The sequence below is a fragment of the Saccoglossus kowalevskii genome, chromosome 14, assembly GCF_978046115.1.
Source record: "Saccoglossus kowalevskii chromosome 14, keSacKowa6.1, whole genome shotgun sequence".
NCBI lineage: Eukaryota > Metazoa > Hemichordata > Enteropneusta > Harrimaniidae > Saccoglossus > Saccoglossus kowalevskii.
The window spans coordinates 15038916-15057229 of NC_140654.1; the positions used below are offsets into that span (position 1 = coordinate 15038916).

At 36.9% G+C, this 18314-nt stretch overlaps 1 protein-coding gene across 1 annotated transcript; it reads right to left on the minus strand.

Moving 5' to 3' along the window:
* Positions 1-2168: 2168 nt before the first annotated feature.
* On the minus strand, positions 2169-17318 carry LOC102809143 (glycine receptor subunit alpha-2-like). Its single transcript, XM_078012728.2, has 10 exons — positions 17213-17318; positions 16182-16260; positions 14158-14294; positions 13305-13369; positions 12529-12749; positions 11529-11611; positions 11044-11178; positions 10610-10839; positions 8005-8163; positions 2169-3998 (listed from the first exon to the last, which is right to left on the minus strand). The coding sequence occupies exons 2-10, from the start codon at positions 16226-16228 to the stop codon at positions 3780-3782; spliced, it is 1296 nt and encodes a 431-aa protein (XP_077868854.2). The 5' UTR covers positions 16229-16260; positions 17213-17318; the 3' UTR covers positions 2169-3779.
* Between the last annotated feature and the right edge of the window lie 996 nt (positions 17319-18314).

The following is an 18314-nucleotide window of genomic DNA, read 5'->3' on the forward strand; positions in this document are numbered from 1 at the left end:
ACAGCCTCATAAATGAAGCATAAAGATTGGCAATCAATATGGATAACTCAGACAGCCAAAATTGGGTCAATTGTATTAAAACAATTCTCAAAAACCTTAATATGGAACATGAGTGGGAAAATGGAAAGATTAATGAAAACAAATACCTAATAAATAATATTAATACAGCACTTGAAACAAACTTCAAAATAAACAGTAGGGATTCTCTAAACAATGACAATAAAGGTATTAACCACAGAAATAAACTACGTAGAAAATAAAAAAAAAGCTGCTTCACAGATATCTAAATAAGTAATCCTAACATTTACTTTATTAATTTGCATTTCTAACCCCTTTTCGGGCAAGTTTGTTGTTGTTGTTTAGTTTAGTTTTTTATACTGGTGTATCTTCTTTTTTATTGTGAATGTTTCTGACATGGAATGACAACCATGCTTTATTGTACTTAGATCTATGTACATTTTAAGGATACGATTTCAATAAAAACTATTATTATTAGTATTACTAGTATCTCCGGGGATACTTTCAAAAAATACTAACAGGGGTGTGTAGCTGGTTGTTTGAAACCCCTACCCCTTATCAGACAGAAATAAACTAAAATCGCCTACCCCTTTTCAGACGAACTATGGATATTTGACACCCCTTTCCAGACAGTAGCCATAAATGGTACCAAGGGGGAAATAGACTCCCGGGGATGGACTTTGACGATCATCGAAATGAAGTTACAGAAAGAAAAGAACACCTTCATTCTCCTGATTGTTGGATCACTCAAGCTCTAGAGACAGTCTTAAGAAAATATGGACCCCTTTTCCGACAAAAATAATGAAAAAAAGATACCAATTTTCAGACAGACAGGGTAAAATAACCCTTTTCAGACAAAAGTGGTGAATTTGGGACCCTTTTTGGCGGCACATATACATATAGCACTTCAATGTGAGTACCACCAGAACTAGAATATTTTAAGCTGTGGTCAATATTGATAAGGGGGGGGGGTACTTCAAGTAGGCTTGTTCTGAAACTATATAACTACTATTATTATGGTTGTGCTATTTTCCTCCTGCTTTGTTCAGAAAGCATTTGGAAACCGTTATGGTATTACACAACATTGAATTGCAGATAAATTTTATTCACATAGGGGTCAAAATCATAGGGATGTCTGGAAAATTATAAAATCATGCAATGTATTGTAGGAACGAATTTAAAATGTTGGCATAATGTTATTACATAGTTAAGGACAATATGCTATGCTTTGGTAATGCTTCAGAATCAGTTGACTAAAATGCATCTTCCAAAAGTTATCAACTATATTACTAAATTCGTCTATTCTATTTTATTTTATTTTATTTTACTTTATTTAATTTAATTTAATTTAATTTAATTTAATTTAATTTAATTTAATTTAATTTAATTTAATTTAATTTAATTTAATTTAATTTTATTCTATTCTATTCTATTCTATTCTATTCTATTCTATTCTATTCTATTTTTTTAACAAACGCAGGCTATTTGTCTAACATTCTTGTATTGATCAACTGACTCTACTCTGAATCAAAACTGCCATACAAACATGACAGCCTGTTTAGGTAATACAAGTTTCGAGCGTTACCCTCACACAATAAAGTTTATTTGCGCCCACCTCTAATCTTTATCGTTTTTTTGTTTGTAAGGTATTGAAGGCAATGTAAACAATCACATAAATCAGGATTACTACAGGGTCAAAGGTTAAATGACAGAAAGGGCCGCAGCATAATCAACAACCAGCAATCTCATTTCGAAAAAACAATAAACTAATAAACAATAAACTGCATAGCGTACGCATGCCAATATTATTACAATTGAAAATCCCATTTTACAGCTCTTAGAGGAGGGGGGCAAAGGGGATAGCTGGTACATGTTACAAGAAATAAAAAAGGCATTTTACGTTTTTACATGAAATAATATGAAAATTACATTTACAGTAAAATATATGTTTTTACACTTTAAAGATTAAGCAAATTCCTAATTCCATTTTTATATATTTGATAATTTGTGTTTAAGAATCAAATTTGGAAATTGCTTACGAATTGCAACATTTAATGTGGAAAGTGCTTTATACGCTTACAAAAAATAATATCTTTGTACAAATTACGGACGAATAAAATAGCTGTTTAGATTTTCACCTTGACCATGTCTACGAATTTACGTTTTTTATTTATTTAAATTACATTATTATGAAAATAATAAAAAAATGATTACAGCTTACGAAAATACCTCTTCGCCGACCCTCCTAAGAATACGAGTATTCGCCTCTGTTAGATGATGTTCTCGCCGCGGAGGGCGCACCATCAGATCAGCAGTACATAAGATGCTCAGTAGACTGGCAAAGTCGGAACTTCTTTTTTGTTTTATATAATAAATATAATTAATTGTCACGCTAGTTTTCGCGATCACGCTAAAAAGGCCAAATACACAATTAATTATATTTATTATTGTAAAACAAAAAAGAAGTTCCGACTTTGCCAGTCTAGATGCTCAGCAGAGACTCGAATAAGTCGTGATACTGACCTCTCCAGATCTTGAAACGCAATCTTATAGAAGAAGTACTTAGTAGTTACATTAACGATACAAATAAGGAAAAAAAATCAACAGATTTGACAATGCGGATCATTTCTCTTCATTGTTTGTGCTTCAGACAGTTTAAACAACAGTTATAAATATGTAATAATTTAAATCTTTCAAAACACGCTTTTTGTACGCAATTGGCCAACTTATCAACTTTAACACATTGAAAGACGCTCACTATTGCAATGTACTTTAATTTAGGTGGAATTAATTTTTGCTGAAAAGACTTTTTGGGCATGGACTTTATTTTCACTAGACTGATTTTTAATAAGTTGAATGTATAACAAATAGGAAAACAAAGACACTTGCTGGATTTTATTTTCACTGAATCTTCTCTTCAGCGAATTTAGCAAAAACAAAGTATTTTACAGTATAGGGTTCATTTGGTCAAAGGATACAATGAGTGGTGTATGAAATGAACAACAGTCACAGTCTAATTTTGTACACGGCCCGGGAGTTGAAATCCCCAAACGCAGCGCGTTTACAGAGTAATCGTTTGATTCCACGAAATTCGGATTTACAGACTTGGGCTTGAACCCCCGGGGGCACTATGTGGAAATCAGTTAATTGTGGACGTGCCATTGAAATTGGTTATGTTTTTCAAAATTGTAGGTTTAAATATTTCTATTTCTTGTCCAAATAGTTATAAATCCAGTATCTTAGATATTGACGCTGGATGTATACTGTAATGTCATATTAAACTATGGTACCAGTAGTAACACGTGTACAGTTAACCCCGATGAAATGGCTGATATAATACAGAGTCGTACCATAACACAGTCTCAGATCCCGATTTTCAATACAAAGTGGCAGACGGATACAGGACATGGATACATATGTACGAACTGTACTTCAACAATCCAGTTTCTGATGGTCTGGGGAGGTCAAACAGAGCTATGACTGTGATTTCACATTTGACAAGTAACAAAGTGTTATCTTGTCTTTATTTGGTATAAACATACATGTAGGTTTAAAAATATGGCACTTTGGTATAATTATGGGTATGGTTTTGGTCAAAACATTGGTATGAAAATGAACACACTTTTGAAGGCTCGTGATCAGTGGTACCCCTCAACCAAGTTTTAAGTCTGGTGCCCGAGGCTTGAATACATCTTGTAAACTAATATAGGGAGAAGAAACTAGGTATATTTTAAAATGATTTTTGTTTCACGTCTTTATCATCAAAAAGCAAGATAAACAGGCCAATAACATGCATTAAAGAAAATAAAGATTGCCGGAAAGAGATAACGACAGGTGTAGTCCATCTTTACAGCTATCTTCTCAAATGTTCCACTATAACTTGTCTCCTGCTGTTGCGATGTTCTCCATGTCATGCATACTTCCCTGTCTGATGGGCATCGTAAACTCGCTGATTGCCGTGTGTCGCCAACAACAACACGCTGTAATATAAATTCGTATATTGCATTAGAATATTGTCGCAAAAAAAGAATGTCAACAACAACACAACAAATGGGATGAAACGAAGATACAGTTTGTTTCAGTCGTTAAAAAGCCGACTGGAACACATACACTGTTTCCAAGTATTCACGCCGTATCTTAACAAGACCGAAAAGGTCTAAAGGTTTACATTATTCTCTATCGACTACACAGCCAAACATAGCATATATAAATATTTGAAATAAATCATTGCGTTCATGCAGCAACGTCAAGTGTACGCCACATAAGAGTTTCCCGCAAGAGGGCGCAACTCATTGAAAAGAGTATTGCACACTGGCAGTCCCAGCGCAGACTCGGTCAGGTCAGGTGCGATAAAAAACTTTGTTTAAAATAAAACCTACCAAAACTTCAAATTAATCCAAGAGAACCAATTTACACTAAAGATATATACTACACAATGCTTGGTTACGGTAATCGTTGTCCTCAGTAACTAATGAAAATAGCTAGACGTTTCGGAGCAATAGCTCTTTATCGATAAAGAACTGATGATATCATTAGAAAACAAGTCATTGTCAATGACACGTCCCCGTTCCGTTCATATTTGAGTGACATATACATTCAAAGCAGATCATGACCGAAATGCACCTGCATATGTACAACACATTGTGCTAAATCTGAACAAAATCCATCCATGCATGACTGAGATCCGGTTCTGGAATTGTGAAAATATGTGATTTTGATGCATTTTCGGCCTTAAAATGGCCATCATTCCGCTATTGTTAAGCAGATCATGAAACAAATGCACATATCTATTTGTGACATGATGTACCATGTGTGTGTGAAGTTTGAACTTGATCAATCCAGACATGTCTCGGATACGGATCCAGAACTGAATTCTTTAACAAAATGGCCGCCAGTCGGCCATTTCGAATTTGATCCGAAAAAAAAAAAAGACGTGCATCAAGGTCCTATTATGTTTAATGTATGTACCAAATTTGAACAAAATCCATCCATGCATAACTGAGATACGGGTCCGGAATGGTGAAAATGTGCGATTTCAATGCATTTTCGGCCTTAAAGCGGCCCCCATTTGGCTATCGTTAATGAGATCATGAAACAAATGCACATACATATTTGTGACATGATGTACCTTGTGTGTGTGAAGTTTGAACTTGATCAATCCAGACATGTCTCGGATACGGATCCAGAACTGAATTCTTTAAAACAAAATGGCCGCCAGTCGGCTATTTCGAACTTGATCCGAAAAAAAAATGACGTGCATCAAGGTCCTATTATGTTTAATGTATGTACCAAATTTGAATGAAATCCGTCCATGCATAACTGAGATCCGGGTCCGGAATGGTGAAAATGTGCGATTTCAATGCATTTTCGGCCTTAAAGCGACCGCCATTTGGCTATCGTTAATGAGATCATGAAACAAATGCACATACATATTTGTGACATGATGTACCTTGTGTGTGTGAAGTTTGAACTCGATCAATCCAAGCATGTCTCAGATACGGATCCAGAACTGAATTCTTTAAAACAAAATGGCCGCCAGTCGGCCATTTCGAACCCGATCCAAAAAAAAAAATGACGTGCATCAAGGTCCTATTATGTTTAATGTATGTACCAAATTTGAACAAAATCCGTCCATGCATAACTGAGATCCGGGTCCGGAATGGTGAAAATGTGCGATTTTGATGCATTTTCGACCTTAAAATGGCCGCTATTCGGCTATCGTTAATCGCATCATGAAACAAATGCACATACATATTTGTGACATGATGTACCTTGTGTGTGTGAAGTTTGAACTTGATCAATCCAGACATGTCTCGGATACGGATCCAGAACTGAATTCTTTAAAACAAAATGGCCGCCAGTCGGCCATTTCGAACCCGATCCAAAAAAAAAAATGACGTGCATCAAGGTCCTATTATGTTTAATGTATGTACCAAATTTGAACAAAATCCGTCCATGCATAACTGAGATCCGGGTCCGGAATGGTGAAAATGTGCGATTTTGATGCATTTTCGGCCTTAAAATGGCCGCTATTCGGCTATCGTTAATCGGATCATGAAAAAAATGCATGTGCATATGTCCCATATAAGGTGTGATGTATGAGTGAAGTTTGAACTTAATCGGTCCATGCATGTTCAAGATACAGGTGATCACGGACGCACGGACGCACGGACGCACGGACGCACGGACGCACACAGGGCAAAACATAAGTCCCCGTTTTCGGACTGCGTCCGAACGGGGACTAATGAACAATACGTATAGTATCAAAGCAATCGGACCTGCTGTTTTCACCAAAAAAGACGAAAATATCAATTTTCACCAAAAATGACGAAAATATTCATCAAAATTGGATAATTGAAGATATCATCACGAAATGAACAAATTTAGAGAGGTCCACATGTAGTACCTATTCATATAATATCACAGCAATCTCACTTGTATTTTTTAACAAGAAGTCGAAAATATCACTTTTTACCAAAAATGACACAAATATTCATCAAAATTAAAGAATTGAAGTTATCATCCTGAAATGAACAAATCTAAGAGAGGTCTACCCAAGGTGCATATACATCATGTATCAACGCATTCAGGCTTGAAGAAGTCGAAAAGTAAAAAGTTGACACGGACGACGACGACGACGACGACGGACAATCACTCATATGATAAACTCCGCTCGACAAAGTTGACAGCGGAGCTAAAAATGTTATTTATTTACATTTGTTAAATGTTATTTATTTATTCTGAAAATGTTATTTATTCACACTGAAATCAGTTGTCCAGTTACTGACATATCAGTGGACTGGACCGTACACAGAGCGTAAATACGAAAGACTTCCGGGTTGTGGTTGCCATAGGCTGATACAGTTGTTAACAGTTATTAGGACACAAACTAATGCATACTGATAATGGTTGATTATTACGCAAATTGACTTATTAATACAAAAAATTGATATCGGATTTCCTTATAGTACAAACCCCAGTCACTTAAAAAATAATTTCAGTGGATTTGTTCAAACCGCTGCAATAATACACAAGAACATACAATACGCATAAATATGACCGATGATTGCAAAGTTACTGTAAAAACGACTATACGATTGTGCGTTGCCGCCTCGGCTATATATTTTTCAGTTGTTCGGATGATAACTTCACTTGTCTCGGGCTATAGGACTACCAACAGTGCAATCCCAGAGGTTAATTGTTACGCAAATGATACAATGATTTCCTGGCATGCATTTTGAAAACTCTTGGTAAAATCATTTCCGCTTGGCTTTATTTTATACTGGCGGAAAAGCACGCCACCAACGGCGACATAGATACAGACTTGACTGTAAAAATAATGGATATCATGTATTGAATTGTATTGAATGCGTTTATTTTTAAAATAGGTTTCATATTGCGGAAGTCTTTAATAATCTGCTATCGTTGTCGATCTGCAACCTGTAACCTGCGTTTCAAATAACATTTTTTTGTAGATTAAGATGCCTGTAATTATGGTATATTAGTTTAAAGGGCGGCAGTCGTCGCGCTGCGCATGTGCGACATTTGTATTGTATATAAACACTGATTTTCCCAAAATCCAATGCGCTCATCTAATGGAAATCACAAGTATGGGGTTTGACCTGGGCGCAACTTGCACTAATTATCTCTAGTGAGTCATTCGATACCTTCCAATCACCTAAAAACATACCTAATTATAGCTTGGTAACGTTTCAGTTTGTAGTCGTTGATCTGCGCAACAGTCAAAGTCGCCATCTTTGTTTATACGAGACCCATATATCTCGCGCATGCGTGGCGCGACGACTATCACCGATTCGATACCTTCCAATCACCTAAAAAAATACCTAATTAGAGCTTGGTAACGTTTCAGTTTGTAGTCGTTGATCTGCGCAACAGCCAACTTGAAAGTTGCCATCTTTGTTTATACGAAACCCATATATCTCGCGCATGCGTGGCGCGACGACTACCGCCCTTTAAATGTGTTACCTTGTTATTTAGACACTTCAAAGACATACACGAACAGTTGAACATATCACTGCACGGGTAGCTTTCCTTTGATCTTTGGGTTAGATAGTTAATGACAGCAAATTCTAGCAACGTGGCGAATGCAAAACACATACAAGTTACCAACCACACATCGATGGCCTGAAACAAAATTCAGCGCATATTATAAGAGAACACACTGTGCTGTGAATGTGATCGGATAGTAGCGTCAATCTGATTAAAACCCGAATTCAATTTAACTATTGCCACATATCATTCCTCTCACGAGCAACCAGTCGGTCGGTATAAAATGTGCGATGTGATCGGCTGTTACTGATTTTTTATATACTAGTATATTGAGTAAGATCCTTGTTGATATTTTCGATTACCAGAACCGTAAACAAAAACTAAGTAACTAAATAGAATATAAGAAAAATAACAATAAAACACAATTGTTAATACATATTCTTTGCGCGACACTTCTAAATACCATATGCTTACTTGGCGAACAGTCGACGCGTTGACGGTAATAGAATGGGAATTAAACTGATTGGAGAGGGGCATCGTGTCTCTGTCGCTCTCAATCCAATCTCAACGGCCATTTGCGAATAATATAATTTGTTTAATGTATTTGCCATGCCGCTACTATAATACGTGAAAAGCCGGGTAAATGCCATGGAGATTTTCCCTCAATTGATTTAAAACACTGATGTACGAAGACACAGTTTGAAATCGACTGTGGTTTCTAATGCACTGGATTAAAGTGCCTGTGCAATGCTCACCCTCACGTTTCCCATTTTAGATCTGTACTTGTGTCCCACTGAAATGGGCAGTTATTGATTTTTTGCTGAAAATGATTACTCGTATTCAAGTAAATTTGAGATATTTCTCGTGTTGTAGCCACGCCCACCTATCCTGAAACGGTCGACTGTTTCCGGATTTCCGACTCTCGCCGAAAGTGCGCCACCAAATGCCAAAATGTGAGAGGAAGTCATACCCCTGAGCCGTAATAACACTGGTCGTTCAGTATACTTTTAAACGATATACATTTTTCGGTCGGCGTTTTTTTGTCTTTTTTTTTTTGTCTATTTTTTTATTTATTTTTTTTTGAGAGAGAGAGTTTTTAGATGTTGTGTTATGGGCAGTTGCAGTGAAACGTATAGTCATAGTGTATGTATTCACACGTTTCTAATCGATCCGAAAGTGCGACATCAGTCATGGACCTTCCATGCATCAGTGGACGAAAGCCACTTAACCTCAGCTTCTTTTTTTGGAAAAACTGTCCTCGTCCATGAAAAAAAACAACTAGGTTTAAAGAGAAACGCCGACAACATAAACCTAGCGCAACACTTTTGAAAGAAATAGATTCCGGACCATAATCACCAAGGCGAATTTCAGAAGAGAGAGAGAGAGAGACGGCAAGTGTTTCAAATGAGTTGACTGTTTTTGCGATCTTGATTATCGTTTTATAGAGACCATTTAGTCCCTGTTAAGTAAAGAGTAGCAATAATTTTGACAGTGACACGAAAACGAAGCGTCGGACAAACAAGAAATTACACAGCCCTTACACACTGCTAATTGTTTTCATTTTCGAAGGCTAAAAGTTTCTCAATCGTTTGGTGATTGGTGTTGAATTTCGAATTCACGCCTCTGTTCTTTTTTTACCTCCATGCTTGCAGCTTTATCTGCGTAATAATTTATGAAATAAGAATCCGGGCTTGGTCAATGTGTTTCCACTAAATAAAGTTTTAATATGATGTTATAATTATGACAATTACGCAATGGATCACGCTAACTCGAATCCACTCTGAATTTATATGTATGTGTGTCGATCTCAATTATTGTTGTTATCCAATTAAAAGCCGCTTTTAACGCACTTGCCCTAATCTTGACCCGACGCGTTCACCTATTTCAACAAAATTTCAATTTATTTCCACGCGGCTGTCATTTATTTAGTAACTGTGATTTGTCATTTTTTTAATTATTTTATAGTGATCACTATAGTCTAATGCTTAGAATGTCAAAATATGTTCTCTTTTATTTTAATTTTGAAAGTTTTACTCAGACGATCGATGAAATAAAACAGTGTAGTGACGGCCTAGTAACCTATTTTGTCCAGCGACAGTGTGTACAAACGTGCGCCGGTGACGATCACGGTGACCAGCTACACCAGAACGGACATATTTCGCATCTAACTCAACCCCATGCAACAAAAATTGATACTATGTGTTCATTATGGCCCATTCCTCCTCGACGAACAAGTACATAAGTGATAATTTAGTCAAAGACGAGAAAACTGCACAAGAAATTTGCCTTATTTACACGTATCGGCAATGCAAGCTGCCATGCGACTTCCCCTTCTGACGTCACAAGGGGAATTTCTGTATGCAAATAAGAAGCTAATGAGGAACCTCGTTTTAAAATACACAAAAATAAAGTTGCCGTAGATTGAGTTTAAAACACATTTTTTCACTTAAAAAATAATTCATGCTTAGAAACATAAAAAATATCAATATATGTGTGTCAATGGATAATTTTATGCGTGAAAATAGCAGCCATTTCACAGGCACTTTAATGTACGAGGCGATATAGGCAATGGACTGCTTACCGTCGGGTATGATATATGGGGCAACACTTGTCGTGCTCCGGTGCTCTGCGTGGCTATAGTCAGCAAGGTTGTAATCCCGAGGCTGACACGAGCAGCTACGGCATCTGCGTGTAACCAGAACGAGGTCCAAGACAAGACAACCAACAAAGTACTGGGTATATATGTAGTGAGAAGATGGTAGCCCATTTGACGGTGGAGGTGAACACGCACCACTAAATATGACCAGTTTTCTGTTTTAAACAAACAAATGAACATATTAAAACCGGTGTAACTACGTACTGTGCTCTATTCAATTTCAATTTCGCGAATAATAGAGAGTATGCAAAGTTTGGCAAAAACGTAGGAGACATGATGACCTAATTACAATATGTAAAATGACGTCATTAATCGAAATGCATTATGGGACATACATGTAGCGCCCTCGTGTGACTCACCTAATCCAACCGCTTCGAAGTACTGGTGCGTTGTCAGTTGTTTAATTTCAAACTGAGCAAGGTGATTTTCTTGAGTTATACGCATGGGGTCTTCTGCCCTCCATCGTAGTATCATTTCATTAATGTTGTAAGAAACTTGAATAAAATGGGTATAGAACAAATGTCACAAACAAACATCACCTCGGACATGAACTGAATATGCTCCTCTGTGTTAATTAATTAATTAACTATGCAAATTAATTGAGTTGATTAATTTTAAACTAATCTAAGGACACGCCCAATGAAAGATTTTTTTTTGGTTCAGAGATGTTTATTGATATTGTGAATCGTTTTCTTATTTGCATTGATAGGATACCGAACAAAAAAGCTGCAAAGCTACATATACTTGGTATGCTACACTCATTAAAACAAAATTGCCGCCAGTCGGCCATAATATTATGTATGATATGTCTGAAGTTTGATTATGCCACATTAATGTTACTCACAGCTCGAGATGTAAATCGGACACACGTTTTTGTCCATAGGGTAATCATTCAACAGTAAATGACACAGCAAGGTCAAACTCATTCTGAAAAATAACGATATAATTCAATAAAAATGTGAATATTGTTTCTATTCTAAGTTGCATCATCCGTCCACCACAGAGGGCGCTGCGGATCGGTTCGATTACACACTCCAAACACTGGTGGCACCCTCACTTCCGTTCCTCTCGAGAGCATTGACGCTGCAGGTGATCTAACCGCAAGGAACTCTGGGAAGGAGAATGGTCGGCGTCCTTTTTACACCGATCTGACGCATATCGCGCAAGGTGTGCCGGGAGTTTGTTCGAAATTTCGAACGTTTCGAAGTCAATCGTCGATTGCCACGTATTTTACGGATATATTAAATCGTTTCAGAGACCTGTTTACTAAATAATGATAAATGAAACTTAGAAAACTTGTAAGAACAAACTGGGCCCAAATTGCAATAAGTTTACGCTACCAGAGTCTGGTTCGGATGGAGTTCTACGCTTGATTTTATTGCGCTCAAGGACGTTCTATTTTCGAACTAGTTGAAACCGGAAATAACGCAACTACTTTCGAAAGTTCAAACACAAATTTGATTATCGTTATTATGTGTTAGTTTCTGTTGTTTCAAAGATTGAATTATGTATGACAATAATATTTCACTCTATAAACAATATTTCACTAAAATATGTGATTCAAAGGCAACCCAAATTGTAAAAAGCAATATCAAGTTCCGCGTATAAACACTGTTGTAAAGAGGCGGCGGAGCGGAATTTTAGCCAAAATCGGCTAGTAAGGCGTCATATGACACAGGTTTGTGCTGGGACAGCGCTTCCGGTGACGACACAACGTTTGGAGTGTGGTTAGATTACGTCCCCTATTAGCTTGTAGAAAAACAACTAGCTGCGAACGATAATAAAATGACGATCAATCCCTTGACGTACTCAGACATTGAAAGCCGACATATTTTCTTCCTCACCTTGCGCTATAGAATATATCACCGTTTTGCGATATAGTCATAGCCTGGTTATCTGTAGTTATCGAGTGATATCTTCCACTCCTTTCATTTTTAAAATACAGATCTGGTTTCCATACTTTTTTTAAGACAGCCGAGGAATGGAGTAATATGTCTGTTGACGCTTGATGCTGTAGCCTAACATCGGACCACCGTTGATGAAGATGGAATGTCATCGAAAAATCCTGAAAACACACATTCATAACGTAACGTAACGTAACATGAAATGACTGACTTGTATCGTTACTGGCATAAAGTGAACATGCTAAAAATAGGAATAGTGAGATTTATGGCAAAATTGGGAAAATCAAATAGAGGTGAAATAATGATAAAATAAACAGATAGTGATCAAATAATTTGACAAATTAAAGTTCAACTAATCGTCAAACCTTGGAAAAATAATTAATTATCGAATAATGTAATACCAGTATTTTCAAAAAAAATAAAATAAAATAAAGACCAAATACTGTAAAGGCGACAGGAAGTGGCATTGATTGCGTTGATCTTAGATAACTCCCAATCGAGATGCAAATTAGTTAAATCATGGTCACGTGATGATTACGATCATATGACGTAACCATCATGTTACCATGATCTATCTATAGAGCGTGTGGATTATAGAATATATTCATGAAACATATATGTTGTAAGATGGTCACTCAAAACTGGTGTTAAGAACAAGTACATTGAATCAGTGTGTCACATGATTACTTTGTTTTTCATCGGTTCCATCCACTCACCATGGTTTCTGCTTCAACCGAGTCCAGGCTGATTATAAATACACTGCACGTGACCATCACGGGACCTGTAACACAAGAATTTTAGCGCAGATGATTGGTGGAACGATGTGTCGAGCCTGAAAACGTCACACTCGTCACGTATCGTGTTCTTCGATCCCTTCGCTGGTTCCCGGCGTCCTTTGCTAATGGCAAGTAGGATGCTTGGTACGTCTAGCCTCTCTAGATGGCGACGTATTTGACCTTTAGCCCAGAGCTGCCGGTGAGACGTCTCTCCAAATCCACATTGATCAACCAATCAATATTGCGTAACAATGGATTTGGAGAGACGTCTTGAACCGTAACCTTTCGACTGAAAGTTGAATAGACGGCACCCTCTAGAGAGTCTATGATACGCCATGACACTTGAGGCGGGAACCAGCCAAGGAACCAACCAAGTTCTTCCCACGCGACGTATAGAACGTGTGTAAAACATGGAAAATTCGAACGCGTGCTACTCAACGGTTGGGGGCGCTTTAATTAACTAAGCCAAAATAACAATAACAATAAAAAAAAAAATGACGTAAGTCATTCTGTTTTACTCCCTCGTTTGGAGTAAACATTGTGATGAACACGTAGGTAACTACAAAAATATGTTTTCTAAATAAAAAAGCTGGTATACTTAAATCGTTTACGCCGTATGTGTAACATATGAAAAAGACAAATAGCAGGACAGTCATTCAGCTAGTGATAGGGCGAAAGGGATTACTGGATTCGTAAGTGTTTTGTTTCATCATTCTAACTCGCGCGAACTTCTGCTTAAACTATTTTTGCACGCACGCGTCATTTTAAACTATAATTCTTGTAGTTTGATTACCTTTGACATTGGGTCTTGCGCTGAGGGTTCGCCCATCGTCGAATATGGCATCAAGAAGACGGTTTCTCTCTGCGAATTCCACATCGTAGTTAACATCTCTCTGTGGACTGGTGACGTTATTGGCCCGTGAATACATCCTGAAAAATACAGCAGTTCAAGCACAACGATTTCTTTCCCTTTACCCAATGTGCAGCATTACGTTGTTACGCCGTTGGACGCCGGGCAGCATTTGTAATTCGGACTTTCTTTATAACTTGTTAACCATGCTACTATATCAATGTATATATTGCCGGAAATAAGTCATATAGAAAAGAACTGCGAACTTTAAGTTACTGTTTGTCTACGAGATTAAGTTAATATGGAAAATGCCTGAAAAAAAAACACTAGCAAGCCGTTTTTGGTATATATTTAGCCTACATTAATTGCCGACATTAATATTTCTGTTAAAATATAATTGAAAAACGAAGTGTGTCTCGGTGACAACAAGCACTGCTATAAATGTTTAGTAATTTATGGAGAATACCTCAATTGTATGTCACTACCGAAAACGACGTCTGGAGAATTCTAGTTTTACTCGGCTTAGATATATATAATTTAACCATTCCACCACAGTCACTCTCCTAGTGACTGTGATTCCACGTTAATATTGACACCATGCATATCAGTTATATCTATATAAACAATGCATTCACAGGTACTCGGTCAGCGAAAGGGACTAACTCGACGCTATTTTAATTCCATGATCCGGTCAGATACTTGTCGTCTTATGTAACCAATTGTGATGGCAATAATTATAGATCAAGGCCATGTACACCGAATTCCTAATATAAGATAGAACGCTACACAATTCATTTCGCCAATGGACGCTTCTTTGTAGATTCATACGAGTTTCCGAATTATAGCATATTTGAATTTTGATCGAATGTTGACTTTTAATATATTGATACGATGATGGTAAAATTGACAATCTGCGAACTAATAAAATACTTGGAAGGAATTTTATTCAAAACCTTCGAATTAAATTCGATTATCAAATATACACATTCAGAGCCAAAATTATTGTCAGCGTCATGTGTAGTTGTGAATGTTGAGAGTTTTTATTTGAAGGTGATAGGAAATCGCCGGTTACGGTTGTTACAAAGTTTGCCAATTTTAAAAGAAACAAGAAAATGATGATAACTACAACCAGTGAATTTAGTGAAAAAAACATACATATTACATTTGCATAGATAAATAGCATATTGAATGTGCAGGGAAGTCGCGATTGTTATATTAAAAGATGAAATACTAACATTATTATATTTACACGATTATACCCTAAAAATTAGGCGATTTGTCATATTCTGCCCCTGAAAGCGGGAAACATCATTACAGTAAAATCTCTTGCTCGTTCAGTTCACCGTTCAGTTTTTTTTTTATTCTGTTCAGTTACAAACGGACCAACATATTGACGAGCTCATTATTAATTGAAACAACAACAAAAACTAGCCACATCACGTACTCAGGTCAATTGTATGAGAAAACACAGAGGAGTACAGTGTAGCGACAGCGATAACGCGTCAATGAATTGAATTTCTAGGGTATTAACGAACAAAATTAACGCCGCAACGACAAATTTTCTACGGGTACAAGGGTATGATAAATGGCAGTAACGCTCTGAAAAAGATGTATTCCATTTATTAGTTTATTAACTGGGATTTATTTATTTATTGTTTTATTCACAGCGCTTGAAAGCATTTTGATGACGCCTTTCACGGTAGAAACGGACGGACCTTAAAAGGTAACCAATATTGTCTTAGCGCTCACTTTTCATCTTGAAATTTAAACTTTATTTAATTCAATTCACAAATCAATTTACATAATGGGGCCCACGTCAGCCATTTGAGAATTCAGAGTTCATCGCAAAACCTAAAAACTCTAGCGAGCGTTATGTTGTTGTTCTCGGCGACTAGATTCGTGCCTTATTCCAGGGTGCGTTGTGCAATCACGGGATAGGGTACGAGTATACTCCCTTTCATACTTACGCTTTGTTGTTGAGAAGAAGTAACAAAAACACTTGAACGCAAAGCATTATTACACATATCACGTGATTTCGATCCGTATCTGAAATGAAGTTAAAGAAAAAGCTAAAAGGTTTCGTTTTTTGGTTAGGCGGAAACTCCAAATGAATAATGAGTGGTGATTGTGGAGTGGGAAAGTTATGGCGTCCTAGGCAACGTTGCGCCAGGACTTTTACTACATTGCGTACCTCACGAACTGCAGCTGTGGCAACGTTTCCCGTAAGGTGTTTTGTTAACTGGGCATATACATGTATGATTAATAACAGCGAATATTGCTATCATGTGTGAATGGCTGGTTCTCGCTAATTGGTCACAAAATACGCACGGAAAACGCCCGTCAATACATTCCGAAAAATACAGCAATAGCGTTCACCTATTCTCGGGTAAAAAAAAAAATACCTAATTTTCATATTATTTAGAGACAATGTAATAGTTCATTTGTATATGATCAAATTATTAGTACTTGAGTGCGGACGGTCAACCGTGCCAAGATTATAGCATACATAATAATATATACACTTGGTCTTGCATTAAGCTTTGCGTTCAACGGCTAACTAATAGTTTGAATTAACGAAAGGCATTTGCAACATTTTGGAAAATACAATAAAAAATATAGAAACAAGGTCATTGGTCATACATTTATTACTGAAACATTTCAAACCTATTCACCAAACATATGATGACGAAATCACAGTCTTTTTCCCACCCGTTATTTCGCTACGATATCTTCGTTGGAATACAGATGCACGGATGGCCTATTAAAACGAGATGGTCATGTTATTACCCAGTAGCTAAAAATACAGTTTATATTTCAATGCAGATGTACTGTACTGGCTTATTTTTGGCATTATAATACCATATGAATGACGCACCTATAAACGGTCGATTCCTGGCGATGTACTGGTACACCGGAATGTCTGACCAAATTGACATACATTAAAATGTAGAGCATAAAACAGAGCAATAGTCATCTATTGGAGGATTCGACCACTTACCCTATTGCATATGTAGATCGTTCGACTTACTCAGTTTTGGACGCAGAATTCGTTTTCGTAATTTGACATTTTGCGCAGCTCCACCCCATAACGCCATAAAGTCGACAGACAAAATGGAGGTATCATCTAAATTCACGCATGCGTATACTATTTTTTTAAAATGTTAAATGCATACTGGAATTGAAAGCAATGATAATACTAATAATGTTAATACGAATAAGAGAGTTATGCAGTCAATGAATAAGTGAGCCATATAATCAGGGAATATTGAGTTCTGCAGTCTGTATTAGGTGAGCTATGCAGCCAGTAAATGAATCAGTTATGCAGTGAGTGAATAGGTGAGTTAATCAGTGACAGAATAAGTGAGCTATACACCCAGTGAATATGTGAATATGGAGCCAGTGAATAAGTGAGTTATACAGTCAGTGTATAAGTGAGCAACACACTCAGTGGTAAGTGAATAGGCAGTGAAGTGATTCATGCAATCAGAGAATAAGTATGTTATACAGTCAGAGAATAAGTGAGTTATACAGTCAGTGAATAAGTGAGCTAACTCCCAGTGACTAAGTGATTATGCAGTGAAGTGATTCATGCAGCCAGTGAATAAGTGATTCATGCAGTCAGTGAATAAGTGAGTTATACAGTCAGAGAATAAGTGAGCTACACTCCCAGTGAATAAGTGACTATGCAGTGAAGTGATTCATGCAGTCAGTGAATAAGTGAGTGATACTGTCAGTGAATAGGTAAGTGTGTAGCCAGTGAATAAGTGATTCATGCAGTCAGAGAATAAGTGAGTTATACAGTCAGTGAATAAGTGAACTACACTCCCAGTGAATAAGTGACTATGCAGTGAAGTGATTCATGCAGCCAGTGAATAAGTGAGTTATACTGTCAGTGAATAGGTAAGCTATACGCCTAGTGAATAAGTGAGTATGCAGTGACGTGATTCATGCAGTCAGTGAATAAGTGAGTTATGCAGTTGATGAATAAATGAGATATACGCCTAGTGAATAAGTGAGTACACAGTGAAGTGATTCATGCAGTCAGTGAATAAGTGAGTTATGCAGTTGGTGAATAAATGAGATATACGCCGAGTGAATAA